The 17,507-nt window shown below is 43.3% G+C and overlaps 1 protein-coding gene across 1 annotated transcript in view; it reads left to right on the forward strand.

The window, feature by feature from the left end:
- The window catches only part of LOC143782192 (polycystin-1-like protein 1), a 264,298-nt gene that overhangs the window by 10,626 nt on the left and 236,165 nt on the right, over window positions 1–17,507 (forward strand). Inside the window, exons 3-5 of the mRNA XM_077269385.1 lie at window positions 2,011–2,181; window positions 14,539–14,657; window positions 16,522–16,632. Of these exons, the coding sequence (XP_077125500.1) occupies window positions 2,011–2,181; window positions 14,539–14,657; window positions 16,522–16,632 (401 nt within the window). The remainder of the gene's footprint in view (window positions 1–2,010; window positions 2,182–14,538; window positions 14,658–16,521; window positions 16,633–17,507) is intronic.

Raw genomic sequence — 17,507 nt, forward strand, 5'->3', positions numbered from 1 at the left:
GATTGGGCGCCAGGCCCACATGTCATAACAACCTCACGAGAGTCCCAGGACCACAAGTGTCAACACAGCTGAGACGGCGCCACGAGGGGATGTGAGCAAAATATTTTTTATTTTATTGGGGCCAAACATTTATATCAAGAAGGGGTTGTCCTAGTAGTGGACAACCCCTTTAATGCTTCTCAGATTTCACCTTAAAGGGATTGTCTAGTCCAATATGATAAGTCTAAATTATGGATCTCTCCAGTGCGCTCACTGTGTGCTGCGAGGATTCACTGACTTGTATGCGCCTTATACATACTTCCGGCCAGAGCCTGACAAGTGGGTGTGGCCTCGCTCTGTAAACTTGTATTGACCAGGCCGCACCCCATCTAGTGATGCGGTTGTCTAGTCAGTTTTGCTCAATGCAAGTGTATGGAGCGAGGCTGCGCCCACTAGTCGGGCTCTGGCCGGGAGTATGTATAGAGCATATGTACCTGCCAGTCTCGGCTCAGAAACCTGCGAATCCTCACAATACACAGTTCATGCGCTGGGGAGATTCATAAGTCTGCGGTCACACAGAATGATAACAGACTTATCTTTTGGACCGGACAACTCTTTTAACTAAGAGTACATTTGGACATACCCTAAATACATATACACAAATCTTTAAAAAGCTTAGTGACAAGAATGAAAACCATGAATAACTATGCGTAAAGTGAGTTGTTCGTTTAAAACAGGGGTGGGTAACCTCAGGGCCATTTACGACCCTTGATGACCTTTAATCAGCCCCCCCCCCCCCCCAAGCAGATTCTCAGGGACCACATTCTTGCTCAGGGAGGTGTGTTTTAATTACAGCAGCGCATTAAATTAAACTTTCTCTGTTAGCACACACATGCAGTGTTCACTACTGAACACTGTAGGGCATGCAACGAAAGATTACGTTCTGAAACCAGTGCCAGAGTCAGGATGCACATTGTGGGAGAAGTTTGTACGGCCCCCGAAGGATGGTATACATTTCCAAATGGCCCTTGGCAGAAAAAAGATTCCCCACCCCTGGTTTAAAACAAGTTATCACCTATTTATTGGATGGGTGATAACTTGTTCATTGCAAACATGCTACACTTGCTATTAATGTGTATTACATGTAGGAAAGATATATATCTTGGTACCGTGTTAGCCAGTAGATAGACATCTAATGTGGTGTACCTAATTATTTGTACTAAATGTCCAACTGGGGGTCTGTATGTGGGGGAGACAGGGCAAAAGCTTAGAACAAGAATTCTCACAGCCATACAATAAGAGAAAAAAGAATGGACCTACCTGTGGCAATACATTTTTGTCTCCCAAATCATAACATTATGGACATGAAATTACTTGTGTTAAAAGGAAACTTCAAAACTCAGAGAGACAGAAGAGTCTGGGAATATAAACTGATGACGACCTTTGACTGTCTTAGTGGTGGAATGCATGTGTCGCATGAATTTATGTCTTTTTACATCAACTAAGGAACTTGCCCCTCAGACTATGAGGGGTCATCACAACAGAGACCCCAGTTAGAAGACAATAAAACATTCCTTATCTAAGAACTGGCCCAACATTTATGGACATAACTATTTATCACTCATGGTAATTCTGCTTCATGCCACCTGTCTTACCATGTTTTTTTTTTTTTCTGTGCTATGTTGTGCTTAAATATGTGATTCTTCAGAATTTGTATTAGTCTATGCCTGATGAAGAGACCTGTGTAGTCTCGAAAGCTTGCAATTTGTTACCATCTTTTCAGTTAGCCATTAAAAGGTATCAACCACTGAGGACTCTCAATTCTAAACATTTGTGTATTACATGTGCATTTTAAATTGTGTTTTTCCTGGTTGCATGACATCACAGGTTACAAGAACTAATGTGAGTGATTATAGCTTATGTAAAACTTATGTTAAGTTTAAATAAATACGTTTTTATGACCTTTCAAAAGTTGTATCTTATTTTTGGCAGTGGAGTACATTAATACTTTTATGTGTTCTTTTTTTTTAGATTTTATTCATTGCATTGTTTGTAGCGTGGCATAAACGAGACAAGACTGACTTCTTTTTGGAAGCATTAAATGAAGATGTGAAGTACATTGTTGGTGAGCCATGTCTGTCTCCAGAGAACTTAACAGCTCATTCTCGACAAAGTAGTCATGAAACATCAAACTTTGAAAAGGTATACTGTACTTTTTTATAAGGGATGAATTTTTAAAGATGTTTTACATTTTTTGTTGCTGTATACTTATTCACTTAAAGGGAAGGTGCCGCAATTTTGTTTTTGTATTAAAAATGATTGTTTATATAAACAATTATTTTTAATACAAAATTATTTTTTTTAACTTTAATATCTTTTTTATTATTAATTATTTTTGCAGCCACTGGGCGCCGCCATTTTGCTTTGCAGGAGTGTAAGTGTAGCTGCACGACACTTACACTCTGCGAATACGGCAGCCCTGGGCATAGGAGGCTGCGGTCGGCGTCCGACCCCATACCTATCATTGAGCTGCTCCCTGCTGTGATCTGGCCACGCCCCCTGGGCTGTCTCCACATCACAGCAGAGGCAGGAGGTCGGCGCCATCTTTCTTCAGCCCACAGTGTGTGAGCTCCACTGTGACTTGAGAGCTGCGCTGTTATAGGAGGGACAGCTCCAGCTGTCTCCCCTTTCACACTGTCAGCAGGGGCCGTTCCCTGTCCTCTGCTGCCTGGTGTGTGGCTGTGATCTCTAGAATCGCTTGAGAGGGTGAAGGAGTGCGGTCTGATGTCCTCAGGAGCTGCAGAGAGGTAACACGGGGGAGGGGGAGAATCTCTGTGCTGCTCCGACCCTGCCTCTCACTGCAGCTCCTCACAGGACATCAGACCGTGTATCTATCACTATACTGTGCTGAGCCGTGTATCTAATCCTCTCCTGTGTGATACTATCTGCTGAGCCGTGTATCTTATCCTCTCCTATGTGATATTGTCTGCTGAGCCATGTATCTAATCCTCTCCTGTGTGATACTGTCTGCTGAGCTGTGTATCTAATCCTATTCTGTGTGATACTATGCTGAGCCGTGTATCTAATCTTATACTGTGTGATACTGTCTGCTGCGCCGTGTATCTAATCCTATACTGTGTGATACTGTCTGCTGCGCCGTGTATCTAATCCTATCCTGCGTGATACTGTCTTCTGCGCCGTGTATCTAATCCTATCCTGTGTGATACTGTCTGCTGAGCCGTGTATCTAATCCTCTCCTGTGTGATACTATGCTGAGCCGTGTATCTAATCCTATCCTGTGTGATACTGTCTGCTGAGCCATGTATCTAATCCTTTCCCGTGTGATACTGTGCTGAGCCGTGTATCTAATCCTCTCCTGTGTGATACTATGCTGAGCCATGTATCTAATCCTATACTGTGTGATACTGTCTGATGAGCCGTGTATCTAATCCTATCCTGTGTGATACTGACTGCTGAGCCGTGTATCTAATCCTCTCCTGTGTGATACTGTCTGCTGAGCCGTGTATCTAATCCTATCCTGTGTGATGCTATGCTGAGCGGTGTATCTAATCATATCCTGTGTGATACTGTCTGGTGAACCGTGTATCTAATCCTCTCCTACGCACTCCTCTCCCCCCTGCATGTCTTTCCCCATTGCACACACAACTCAATGCGTGCGATAACAGGAGCTGCAGGGGTCATGATGTATTATGGCGTTATGTGTGATTTATATGACGGTATTATATGTGATCTGTATGGTGGTATTATGCTTGATCAGTATTGTGAGAATTATATGGCGGTATTGTGTGATCTATATGGCGGTATTATGTGAGAACACTGGCAGCATTATGTGTGATCTATATGGCGGTATTATGTGAGAACACTATGGCGGTATTATGTGTGATCTATATGGCGGTATGTGAGAACACTGGCGGTATTATGTGTGATCTGTATGGTGGTATTATGTGAGAACTGTATGACAGTATTGTGTGATCTATTTGATAGTATTGTGTGTGATCTATATGGCGGTATTATGTGTGATCTATATGGCGGTATTATGTGAGAACACTATGGCAGTATTATCTTCAGAAAGCGGACCCATTCTATGGTGGTCCTGGCTGAGCACCTGCACCCGGGTCTGGGGTAATAGAGGGGGCAGCATGACCTCTAGTTAGGTGCAGTCAGGGGATGGCTGGTGAGGCAGCTGAAGAGAGGGGTCTCATTTTTATCGTTACTATATGGCTACATTTCCCCCCAGCGTCACCCCAGACTGCGCCTGTCGTCTCGCTTTCACACATTGCCAGGACAGGATGGAGAAGACAGGATCTGAGGAGGAGAATGGGGTCTTAGCATGCAATGTCTGGATCAGAACAGGTCATCAATCTGCAGAAATGTTTCCTGGATTTCTGTGGAGCAGACAAGCAGACCGTCCATCCATGTGTATAAAAGACAGCGCTCTATGTACAATCCCTGGCTGCTCCGCGCACCAAACAGGGTGCCCCCCATAGACCAGCACACTGCTCTCCTGAAATACTCTGGGCTGCTGTCACCCTGCTCCCTCCACCATATATCTCCCAGAATCCTTGCTGCCTGCCATCCTCGGTGACTGTCTACTTGTCAGTATAAGGCTGCCGTCACACTAGCAGTATTTGGTCAGTATTTTACCTCAGCATTTATAAGCCAAAACCAGGAGTGGGTGATAAATGCAGAAGTGGTGCATATGTTTCTATTATACTTTTCCTCTAATTGTTACACTCCTGGTTTTGGCTTACAAATACTGATGTAAAATACTGACCAAATACTGATAATGTGACGGCAGCCTTACTCTGCAGTCACCAACAAAATGGCTGCTCACTGGGTTCCTGAATCTCATCCTCTCTTATCCCTTAGCAGACACCCAGAAGGGAAGGAGAGGAGACATCACACACGTCAGCAGACTCCGCCCATAATTACTGCAGTGCTGTAATGTGAGCTAGTTGTACACTAGGTTTCTCTGAAATTTCAGCAGCTGCTCCCCCTAGTGTTTAAAAGTGGAAATTCCAAAACTTTTCAAATTATTTTTCATATTTTACTAAATTATAAACAAATGATAATATTTTTTAAGAAAATTTAAACATTAATTCTTTACATTTTTACAATTGCTGTAAAAAATTTTTTTTTTTTTATGGCCCCTTGCCTTTAAATTTTTTTTATAGTAGCCTCATTGAACACTGTGGTCCTGATTTTACACACCAGTCTTGATGACTAGAGTACATTTCTGTTGTAGTTCGCCCTATTTTTAAGCATGGTGTTGAATTTGACCATTGTGCTCAGCCGCTCAATCCCAGGCTCATTTCAGAAACATAGTTGGGCTGACTGTAGTTGGCATAAAAGCACTAAAACCCATAAAATATGATGGAAAAACTTGAGGACATTTAAAAAAGTTGTGGGAATTGTGGCAAAAAACTTAAATGAATTGGAGCCACACATGCACAAAATTGTTAAAAAACAATTATCCTTTTGGTAAAGTAAAAAAAAAAAACACAATGGTTATTGAAATAACCTGCAACTGACCAAAGTAATTTTCAATTTAAATTTACTGAATATCAACTAATGAAAATCAAAGATGGCTTTTAAATTGTGGTTGCGGTTCAACATAAAGCTTTTGAAAAACAAATAAATGAAAATGGCCAGGACAAAAATGATGGCACCCTTAGGGTACGTGTCCACCTTCAGGATGGCCGGCGGTTTGGACAGAGCGGCAAACCCGCTCCACCCTAAGCTCTGCCCCCTTCCGTGACGCGATGATGCCGGATATGTTCATTGCACACATCCGGCATCATCGCACCCCACACATAGGGGCCTGTGTTTTACCTTACGGCGGCGCAGCGTCGCCTCAAGGTATACGGACATGCTGCAGCATGTCCGGAATCGCAGGGCCGCCGGGTGCGTGTTACCACGCATAGTGGAGACGGGATTTCATAAAATCCTCTCCACTATGCTGTAACATCTGGACGCTGCACGTTTGACGCTGTGGCTCTGCGCAACGTCAAACACGCAGCGTTTCCTGAACGTGGAAACATACCCTTAGAAAAGATTGAACTTAATGTGACCATAGGGACAAGTTAAACCAAAGTGTGTCCTGTAATTAGCAACACAGGTGTGTACAAACATATTATCAGTCAGTCTGCCTATTTAACCCCTTAACGACCGCCGATACGCCTTTTAACGGCGGCCGCTAAAGGTACTTAAACCACAGCGCACGGCGCTGTGGAAAAAGTGAATAGCGCCCCGCAGAGTCAGATTTTCTCTGGGGTCTCGGTTGCCGAGGGTAGCCGAGACCCCAGAGAACATGATTCAGGGGGTTTTTACCGACCCCCGAGTTGCGATCGCCGGTAATTAACCGTTTACCGGCGGTCACAAAAAAAAAAAAAAACGCGATTTGCAGTACGCCCGGCGCTTGGCACCCGGAAGATCTTTGGGGTGTCGGCTGCCGGGGGTAGCCGAGACCCCAAAGAACATTATCGGGGTCGGTTTGCACCGACCCCTGTTTTGCGATCGCCGGTAATTAACAGTTTACCGGCGACCGCAAAAAAAAAAAAAAAAGCGATCTGTAATTCTCTGTCCTCTGATGTGATCACACATCAGAGGACAGAGAAATAGGGGGATTCGGGGACCCTAACATACTCACCCGGTGTCCCTGGGTCCTCTTCTGTCTTCTCCTGCCGGCCGGCTTTTTCATCATGGCGGGCGCATGCGCAGTGCGCCCGCCATCTGCTGCCATCTGCCGGCCGACAGGAGAGACGAGTTGGGGCTAAAATTAGGGTTAGGGTTAGGGTTAGGGTTGGGGCTAAATTTAGGGTTAGGGTTGGGGCTAAATTTAGGGTTAGGGTTGGGGCTAAATTTAGGGTTAGGGTTAGGGTTGGGGCTAAATTTAGGGTTAGGGCTAGGGTTAGGGTTAGGGTTAGGCTACTTTCACACTAGCGTTTTTTGGCTTCCGCCGCAATGCGTCGTTGGAGAAAAAACGCATCCTGCAAAAGTGCTTGCAGGATGCGTTTTTTCTCCATTGGCTTGCATTAGCGACGCATTGCGACGGATTGCCACACGTCGCATCCGTCGTGCTTTGGCGGACCGTCGGCACAAAAAAGCTACATGTAACTTTTTTGTGCAACGTGTCCGCCATTTCCGACCGCGCATGCGCAGCCGGAACTCCGCCCCCGCCTCCCCGCACCTCACAATGGGGCAGCGGATGCGTTGAAAAAACAGCATCCGCTGCACCCGTTGTGCGGCGCTTACAACGCTAGCGTCGGTACATCGGCCCGACACACTGCGATGGGCCGAGTACGACGCTAGTGTGAAAGTAGCCTTAGGCTTCTTTCACACTTGTGTCGGTACGAGGCGGTCGCAATGCGTCGGCCCGACGTACGTTGTGAAAATTGTGCACAACGTGGGCAGCGGATGCAGTTTTTCAACGCATCCGCTGCCCAGTCTATGTCCTGGGGAGGAGGGGGCAGAGTTACGGCCACGCATGCACGGAAATGGCGGACGCGACGTACAAAAGAAAGGTTACATTGAACTTTTTTGTGACGACGGGGCTAAAGTTATGGTTAGGGTTGGGGCTAAAGTTAGGGTTAGGGTTGGGGCTAAAGTTAGGGTTAGAGTTGGGATTAGGGTTAGGGTTTGGAGTAGGGTTGGGATTAGGGTTACTTTTGGGATTAGGGTTTGTATTAGGGTTACGTTTGGGATTAGGGTTAGGGGTGTGTTGGATTTAGGGTTTTGATTAGGGTTATGGTTAGGGTTGAGATTAGGGCTGTTTTGGGGTTAGGGTTGTGATTATCGTTAGGGTTGTGATTAGGATTATGGATCGGGTTGAGATTAGGGTTAGGGGTGTGTTGGAGTTAGGGTTGGAGTTATAATTTGGGGGTTTCCACTGTTTAGGTACATCAGGGTGTCTCCAAACACGACAGACAATTTTGCGCTAAAAAAGTCAAATGGTGCTCCCTCCCTTCTGAGCTCTGCCGTGCGCCCAGTGGTTTACCCCCACATATGGGGCATCAGCGTACTCGGGATAAATTGGACAACAACTTTTGGGGTCCAATTTCTCCTGTTACCCTTGTGAAAATAAAAACTTGGGGGCTAAAAATCTTTTTTGTGGAAAAAAAAAATATTTTTTTATTTTCACTACTCTGCATTATAAACTTCTGTGAAGCACTTGAGCATTCAAAGTTCTCACCACATATCTAGATAAGTTCCTTAGGGGGTCTAGTTTCCAAAATTTGGTCACTTGTGGGGGGTTTCTACTGTTTAGGTACATCAGAGGCTCTGCAAACGCAACATAACACCCACAGACAATTCTATCAAAGTCTGAATTCCAAAATGGCGCTCCTTCTCTTCCGAGCTCTGCCGTGTGCCAAAACAGTGGTTTACCCCCACATATGGGGTACCAGCATACTCAGGACAAATTGGAGAATAAATATTGGCATCCAATTTTTCTTGTTACCCTTGTGAAAATAAAAACTTGGGGGCTAAAAAATCTTTTTTGTGGAAAAAAAAATATTTTCTATTTTCACTACTCTGCATTATAAACTTCTGTGAAGCACTTGGGCATTCAAAGTTCTCACCACATATCTAAATAAGTTCCTTGGGGGGTCTAGTTTTCAAAATGGGGTCACTTGTGGGGGGTTTCTACTGTTTAGGTACATCAGTGGCTCTGCAAACGCAACATAACGCCCGCAGACCATTCTATCAAAGCCTGCATTTCAAAATGGCGCTCCTTCCCTTCCGAGCTCTGCCGTGCGCCCAAACAGTGGTTTACCCCCACATATGAGGTACCAGCATACTCAGGACAAATTGGACAACAACTTTTGGGGTCCAATTTCTCTTGTTACCCTTGTGAAAATAAAAACTTGGGGGCTAAAAAATCTTTATTGTTAAAAAAAAAATATTTTTTATTTTCATGACTCTGCATTATAAACTTCTGTGATGCACTTGGGCATTCAAAGTTCTCACTACACATCTAGATAAGTTCCATGGGGGGTCTAGTTTCCAAAATGGGGTCACTTTTGGGGGGTTTCTACTGTTTAGGCACATCAGGGGCTCTCCAAACGCGACATGGCGTCCGATCTCAATTCCAGTCAATTTTGCATTGAAAAGTCAAATGGCGCTCCTTTGCTTCCGAGCTCAGCCATGCGCCCAAACAGTGGTTTACCCCCACATATGGGGTGTCGGCGTACTCAAGACAAATTGTACAACAACTTCTGTGGTCCATTTTCTCCTGTTACCCTTGGTAAAATAAAAATTTGGAGGCAAAAAGATCATTTTTGTAGAAAAAATGCGATTTTTTTTATTTTCACGGCTCTACGTTATAAACTTTTGTGAAGCACCTGGGGGTTTAAAGTGCTTACCACACATCTAGATAAGTTCCTTAAGGGGTCTAGTTTCCAAAATGGTGTCATTTGTGGGGGGTCTCTACTGTTTAGGCACATCAGCGGCTCTCCAAACGTGACATGGCGTCCGATCTCAATTCCAGCCAATTCTACATTGAAAAAGTAAAACGGCACTCCTTCTCTTCCAAGCTCTGCGGTGCGCCCAAACAGTGGTTTACCCCCACATATGGGGTATAGACGTACTCAGGAGAAATTGCACAACAACTTTTGTGGTCTAATTTCTCCTGTTACCCTTGTGAAAATAAAAATTTGGGTCCAAAAAGATCATTTTTGTAGAAAAAATGCGATTTTTTATTTTCACGGCTCTACGTTATAAACTTCTGTGAAGCACTTGGGGGTTCTAAGTGCTCACCACACATCTAGATAAGTTCCTTAAGGGGTCTAGTTTCCAAAATGGTATCACTTGTGGGGGGTTTCCACTGTTTAGGCACATCAGGGGCTCTCCAAACGCGACATGGCATCCGATCTCAATTCCAGCCAATTCTGCATTGAAAAAGTCAAACGGTGCTCCTTCACTTCCAAGCTCTGCGGTGCGCCCAAACAGTGGTTTACCTCCACATATGGGGTATCGACGTACTCAGGAGAAATTGCACAACAACTTTTGTGGTCTAATTTCTCCTGATACCCTTGTGAAAATAAGAATTTGTGGGCGAAAAAATCATTTTTGTGAAAACAAATGCGATTTTTTATTTTCACAGCTCTATGTTATAAACTTCTGTGAAGCACTTGGGGGTTCAAAGTGCTCACCACACATCTAGATAAGTTCCTTAAGGGGTCTAGTTTCCAAAATGGTGTCACTTGTGGGGGGTTTCCACTGTTTAGGCACATTAGGGGTTCTCCAAACGCGACATGGCATCCGATCTCAATTCCAGCCAATTCTGCATTGAAACAGTCAAACGGTGCTCCTTCACTTCCAAGCTCTGCGGTGCGCCCAAACAGTGGTTTACCTCCACATATGGGGTATCGGCGTACTCAGGAAAAATTGCACAACAAAACTTGTGGTTAAATTTCTGTTTTTACACTTGTGAAAATTAAAAAAAAATGGTTCTGAAGTAAAATGTTTGCAAAAAAAAGTTAAATGTTCATTTTTTTCTTCCACAGTGTTTCAGTTCCTGTGAAGTACGTAAAGGGTTAATAAACTTCTTGAATGTGGTTTTGAGCAGCTTGAGGGGTGCAGTTTTTAGAATGGTGTCACACTTGGTTATTTTCTATCACATAGACCCCTCAAAATGACTTCAAAGGTGATGTGGTCCCTAAAAAAAACATGGTGTTGTAAAAATGAGAAATTGCTGGTCAACTTTTAACCCTTATAACTCCCGAACAAAAAAAAAAATTGTTTCCAAAATTGTGCTGATGTAAAGTAGACATGTGGTAAATGTTATTTATTAACTATTTTTTGTGACATATCTCTCTGATTTAAGGGCATAAAAATACAAAGTTTGAAAATTGCAAAATGTTAAAATTTTTTGCCATATTTCCATTTTTTTCATAAATAATCGCAAGTAATATCGAAGAAATGTTACCACTATCTTGAAGTACAATATGTCACGAAAAAACAATCTCAGAATCAGCGGGATCCGATAAAGCGTTCCAGAGTTATAACCTCTTAAAGTGACAGTGGTCAGAATTGTAAAAATTGGCTCGGTCATTAAGTACCAAATTGGCTCTGTCACTAAGGGGTTAAAGGATGGTAAGTAGTTCTGTGCGGTTTGGTATTATGATGTGCCACACTGAACATGGACAAAGAAAGCTAAAGGAGCGAGTTCAGACATTGGGTCGAGGTCACACTATTGTAGAATACAGATGAGTGCTATGCGAGAAAACATCGCATTGCACTCGGACCAATGTTAATCTATGGGGCGGCTCCCATCACCGTTTTTTTCTCAGGCGTATTCGACATGTGTGCAAAATTGCAGCATGCTGTGATTGTACGTGTATATAGTCCGAGACTCGCCAATGCAAGCCTATGGGTGTGAGAAAAACTCGGATATGACATGGACCATCCGTGTGACAAATACGCACACATTTTCCTGATTTCAATCCATTGAGCCATTAAATTCAGTGGGGAAAAGCAGTGTAAAGCCATACGCATGTCATACGGATACATAGGTGCAAGAAAATCGCATCATCGCATTAGAAACACATTACACACAGCTAATCATACGGAGAACACTCATGCGACTCTCGGCAGGAAGACTCGGACCGATTTTTCATACATTAAATGTGAAGCCTTAGAAAGAAAATTATACATAAACATGATAAAAGTAAAAGCCATAAAACCATCTTGATGTTCCCGTTACTACAGTTGCACATATTATTCAGAAATTTTAAAGCGAACCTGTCATGTGAAAAAATGCTATTAATATGAAGATATGGGGGTTAATATACAGATTACTAGCATTCTGAACATGCCCAGCGCCCTCACTTAGAGCCTTGCTGCTGGGAGGAAATTAACTTTATTCCACCACAAAGTTTAGTCTCAGTCGCAGGTAGTGTGGCCTTCAACAGGATAATGACCTAAAACACACAGGTAAAAACACCCAAGAATGGCAAAGAGCAAAGCATTGGACTATTCTTAAGAGGCTTCTATGAGCCCACATCAAAATCCCATTGAACATCTGACAAAGGAGCAGAAGATTGGGAGTCTGGAGAAGCCACCCTTCATACCTGAGGCCTGTCCCACACGTCCAGATAATTCCGGTACCGGAAAAAATCGGTACCGGAGTTATCCGTGTCCGTGTGTCCGTGAGCTCACGTAGGCCATCCGTGTGGCACACATGCGGCAGCCGTGTGCCGCCTGGGTACCACACGGACCGTGCAGGAGAGACAGCGCTACAGTAAGCGCTGTCCCCCCAGCATGGTGCTGAAGCCGCCATTCATCCGTTCTCTCCAGCGCTCGCTGGGGAGAAGGGATGAAAAATCTTTTTTTTTTTTGTTTTTATGTGTTTAAAATAAACTTTAGGGCATCCTCCCCCCTCCCACCCCCTGTGCGCCCGGCCGCCGGCATTAAAATACTCACCCGCCTCCCTCGAGGCTTGCTCTCCGCCCCGTAGCTTCTCCTGCACTGAGCGGTCACGTGGTGCCGCCCATTACAGTTGATGAATATGCGGCTCCACCTCCCAAAGGGGTGGAGCCGCATATTCATCACTGTAATGGGCGGCACCACGTGACCGCTCATATGTAAGAGGGTGAACTGTGGTCCCACTGAGAGAGCACTAGGACCCTGTGGGTTTTGCCTGCTGCAGCAAGGGACAGATTCAGACACTGCCAGAATCCCGGAGACAATCTGTGCTGGTGGGTGGGGTCTGGTGTCTTCTGTGTAAAAGTGAAACAAGGAAGTGAGAGAGAAGAAGTGCGGGAAAAAAAGACAGAAGCTGCGGTGATATTGAAAAGAGACAGTGTGTGGACTTTACTGCGAGTGTGTGGAGAAAAGAAACTGTTGAGAGACTTTGTCTTGCTAACGTTCCCCTGGAGAAGAGCTAATCTTTTGTTAACCTGTGAGAGACTTTCGTTGCTAGCGTATTCTGAAGAAGAGCTAACCCATTATCTAAAAAGACTGAGACTTGACTAAAAACCAAGTACGTATTTGGAAGTCTGTGGATCCCCTGTGCATCGTGTGGAGGAACAAGCCTGGACAGACTGCGGATACAGAGATGGACGGGCTGTCGTGGAAGCATCCCTAGGAGCTACAGAAGAAGAAACAACATCGTGAGACCACTAACTAAGTCCCCGGCGTTTGGGCTCGGCACCGGCCGACAATACAGAGGAGCTTGTTGTAACTTATTGGCGCTGAAGATTTGGACTGGGCTGCAGCCTGTGCGGATTCCTGCCTGAGAGAAAATCCATCTCAGGATACGGTACCATAGCTATAGATACCCGGGTATCCCTGTTCAGAGTGGTTAATTGTTACTTAGAGGTGTATCTTATATTAGAGTTGTGTAAGTTATATTCAGTGTGCCATTCCAGGGGCTCCCTTTATAACACTACAATCAATTTACACTTGTTCCTGTTTAGTTGCCCTGTTAGGTAAATTTCTTACTAGTCTGTTGTAGCATACAGTTCTCAGGAGACCTTGGACTGGCACAGTGATTTCAGCTGCTGCTGAGCTGTTGTATCTTTGGGGTGCATCTACTTTAATATTCTCCATATTACCTTTATTATTTTGCCTTTGAGTAAATACCGTTGGAGATTTCTGCCTTAGTCTTGGTTTGTGACTCACTGGATCTTATTCGGACCTCTGGTCATTACACATACACGGGCGCACAGGGTGTGTGAGGGGGGAGGATGCCCTTAAGTTTATTTTAAACACATAAAAACAAAAAAAAAAAAGATTTTTCATCCCTTCTCCCCAGCAAGCGCTGGAGAGAACGGATGAATGGCGGCTTCAGCACCATGCTGGGGGGGACAGCGCTTACTGTAAACGCTGTCTCCAGCACGGCACACGGACTGCACACGGAAAACATCCGTGTGCGTTACGTGTTTTACATGGACCCATTGACTTTAATGGGTCCGTGTAATACGTGCGCTCCCACGAACACTGACATGTCTCCATGTTTGGCACACGGAGACACGGTCCGCAAAAAATCAATGACATCTGCACAGATGCATTGATTTCAATGTGTCTACGTGTGTCAGTGGCTCTGGTACGTGAGGAAACTGTCACCTCACATACCGGAGCCACTGACGTGTGAAACCGGCCTGAGAAAGCGGCAGCAGTTTGCTCACAAGGAGTGGGACAAAATAACAAGTGGATGGGTGCAGGAGCCTCATCGAGAGTTCCAAAAATCGTTTTCTTCCAGTTATTGCCTCAAAGATTTGTGAAATAAATGATTAAATTAAGGGTACCATCATTTTTGCCCAGACCATTGTCATTATGTATTTATTTATTTTCAATTGAACTATAATTCAACAACAATGTCTGATTTTAATGAATTAATATTCAGTAAATTTAAATAGAAAATTACTTTTGTCAGTTTTAGGTTATTTCAGTGGCCATTGTGGTTTTTTCTTACTTTATCAGACGGATACCACAAATTTTGTTCATGTGTGTTTTATTTGTTTGGATCTGAAATCCTGAAATATACACATATAGTAATTTGAACATTTTGTTTATTTATCTGCATATTTTATACAGATTCTTGCTGCTCGGAAAAGGGCTCGTTATTTACGCCTGGCTCGTCCACCTACACCTGCTCAATTAAAAGTAGCCAAGGACAAACACAGGAGACAAACAATTATTGGAAAAATATTTAGGTAATAAACATATACATAATCCTTTCAAAGAACGCATTACTTAAGAATTCTTAAATCAATATTTGCTCTTTCATCAATGAGGTTCTGCACAGCAATGAACAGATATATCTATATTTTGTCATCAGAGAGTTTTCCTAACTACTGAAGGGGGCTATTCCATCATTAACTCAATCTTTGTAATTTCCTTTACATGCATGCTTACTCCTCTCTCCATAGCCAGTTATCATAGTCATCCTTTGTTCACAGCAGAGCAGCCAATAGAAATAACTTTCTGCTATGCTGATCAGGGAAGTACAAGAGCTTCTACATTAACATGGCAGCATAGCTAGAAGGTATCCATCTCCAGAAAAGCAAGAAGGGAGTATATTATCAGTAAACAGAAAGGCAAAGTGATGGATTAAAGAGGGTTTTCTTTCTTTCAGAAAATCCCTGTTTCTTGGCTACAGTTTTCTTTACTCACCTCCCCGGGTCCAGCACTGAGTTTCTGCAGCTGCACCTGCTGCTGTCTGTTATTGTTTGCAATGCTGACGTCATGTTGACAGTGTTGCAAATTATTGAGCTCCACAACTCTTAGCGGCTTGTGTTTGTATCTCAGGCAGAGCTGCTGAGCTCAGCTGCTGCGCTGTTAGTGACAGAGACTCATAAATGGTAGTTTGTGTAAAGCACAGGGGTTTTTTTTTCAACAAACTACAGATGGGGACATGGAATTAATAGCACCATCAAAATAAACATGTAAGCGTGAGCCAGGGCGGTAGTCATGGCTGAGAGCAATCCCTGTATCACACCTGGCCTCCCCTCACAATACAATAATGTATTTTCTTCTGTGTACCAGTGTCCTGGGTCTCTGCGCCTTCAGGGTCCATCTTGGGCTGCCAAAGGCTTCTTTTAGACAGTACCGCACAAAGGGAGACACAGTCCAGCTCAACTTTAACAACAGCTTTACTTGGTTCTGTACGCAGCACATCCATATTCTTTACAGCATGAACATCAGGTTACACAATTCTGTCTCTTTCCTTGCGTTCCTGTTCCTGTCACTAAGCTTCCGGGATGAACCGTGCTATTCGATTCCTCAACATCCTCCCTGGCCAGGCTCACATTGTTCTGGAGATCCCTCAGTTGTTTCGCATCGGTTCTGAGGGCATCAGCCCAAGCCATAAGCCGCCACATGATGAGGGACCTGCCCATACTACTTAGTCTTCTTGTAGCAACTGCAGTTCCACTTATACTGCACCACTAGCACTGCTGTACTGTTTCCACTGCTGATGTTCCACCCAGAAAATAGATGACCGGGCCCTTTCCTTTTGGTAAATGTTGCGTGATACACTGTTGCCCAGGTGCTATAGAGCCCTTCTGCACTCAACAGGCGCCCTGGCCCTCTCTGACCCTACCAGGAAGTCTACCCTGCCTTATCCACCATGCCTCCCCTATGTTTAACTATTTAATACCTGAAACTCCTATGTTGTTTTCCTACTTTACAGTGTACAGTCCAATGATCTCTGTGCCCCCATCTAGTGGCTGAACTTAAGCACTGCACTTTCCCTATAGTAAAACAATATACAATGGGCAGCATCAGCTAGAATACTATAAATGAATACACTTGTCACATAAATATAAGATACACAGTACTAAACAACATTATGTATACAGTAATAATAGATCACGTTTAAAATTAAAGGGATAGGGGCACACATCAGTCCTTGTAACCCCTTACAAACAGATAGAAGCAAAAAATTATGAAAATATTTTTGCTTTTTGCTAGAAAGGCTTACAATGACTATACAACGGTCATTATCAACCATTCAAGTTTTAAGTATCAAAATGATTTATAGAAATTATGAGTAATAAATATTTTGTATTTTTTCAGAGAACTTGCTGTTCATGTGTTCATGGCCTCCATTTTAATTGTCATTATAATTGGCAAATACTCCGACAATGAATATTATGTAAACCAAGCAGTGAGAAATGAATTTACAAGGTATGCAAAAGACATGGATAGAAATTTTGAGACACATCAATGTTTATATCAATCTTAAATTTTTATTTCCTAGTAAGACATAATAACTGGTGGTATGAAGATATAGTTTTAAAAGTGATACAGCTTGATTGTACAAAATTTGCTTCAGGAAAAATGTAAACTAATATTATCAACAATATGGAATGAGTTTGAAAAAACAAGTTACAAGTAAAACTATAAATAATTCACAATTAATTTAAATGGTATTGCGACTTCAGCTAAATAGTTTTACACTTTGTCAAAGGCTATGTTCACACAACCATATAGTCTTGACCATGGAAAAAAATTAACATGAAATGAACAGATCTAGGATCAATTTTATTCAATTGGGCTGATCAGGTTACTGTTTTTTTACGGACCACATAAAAAAATCATGTACTATTCTTTTCCATATTTCAGATGAAACCCGCCTTTTCAAGTGTATATGTGCCCATAAAAAGATCTGATCGAATAGCAATCAACTATATAGCATCTGATTTTTATGTACACATTACCATTATTAATATAGGAAAGTAAGTTTGGTCTTTTAAAGATGCAAATTGCCTCTTCTGAGAAAAAGAGGACTTAAACTCTACAGCGCCACCTATTGGAAGTAGCGATCCTACAAGTCACAATCAACCCTTTAACGAGTCGTGCAATATGACTTAGGATAAAAGCCAAATCAGTATCTCAATTCGCAGACACGGTGTTTCGGGCTGTTGGCCCTCGTCAGTGCGAAGCATGAGAACTGATTTGGCTAGGTGAGAGGCTCTGGACATGGGGTCTAAGGGGTATCGTTTCTCCTTATGGAGAGTGACATACCATCTCTGGCTTGTCAAGGTAAGGAGGCTTATTTG

This window comes from Ranitomeya variabilis, chromosome 6 (genome assembly GCF_051348905.1).
Source record: "Ranitomeya variabilis isolate aRanVar5 chromosome 6, aRanVar5.hap1, whole genome shotgun sequence".
Classification (NCBI taxonomy): domain Eukaryota; kingdom Metazoa; phylum Chordata; class Amphibia; order Anura; family Dendrobatidae; genus Ranitomeya; species Ranitomeya variabilis.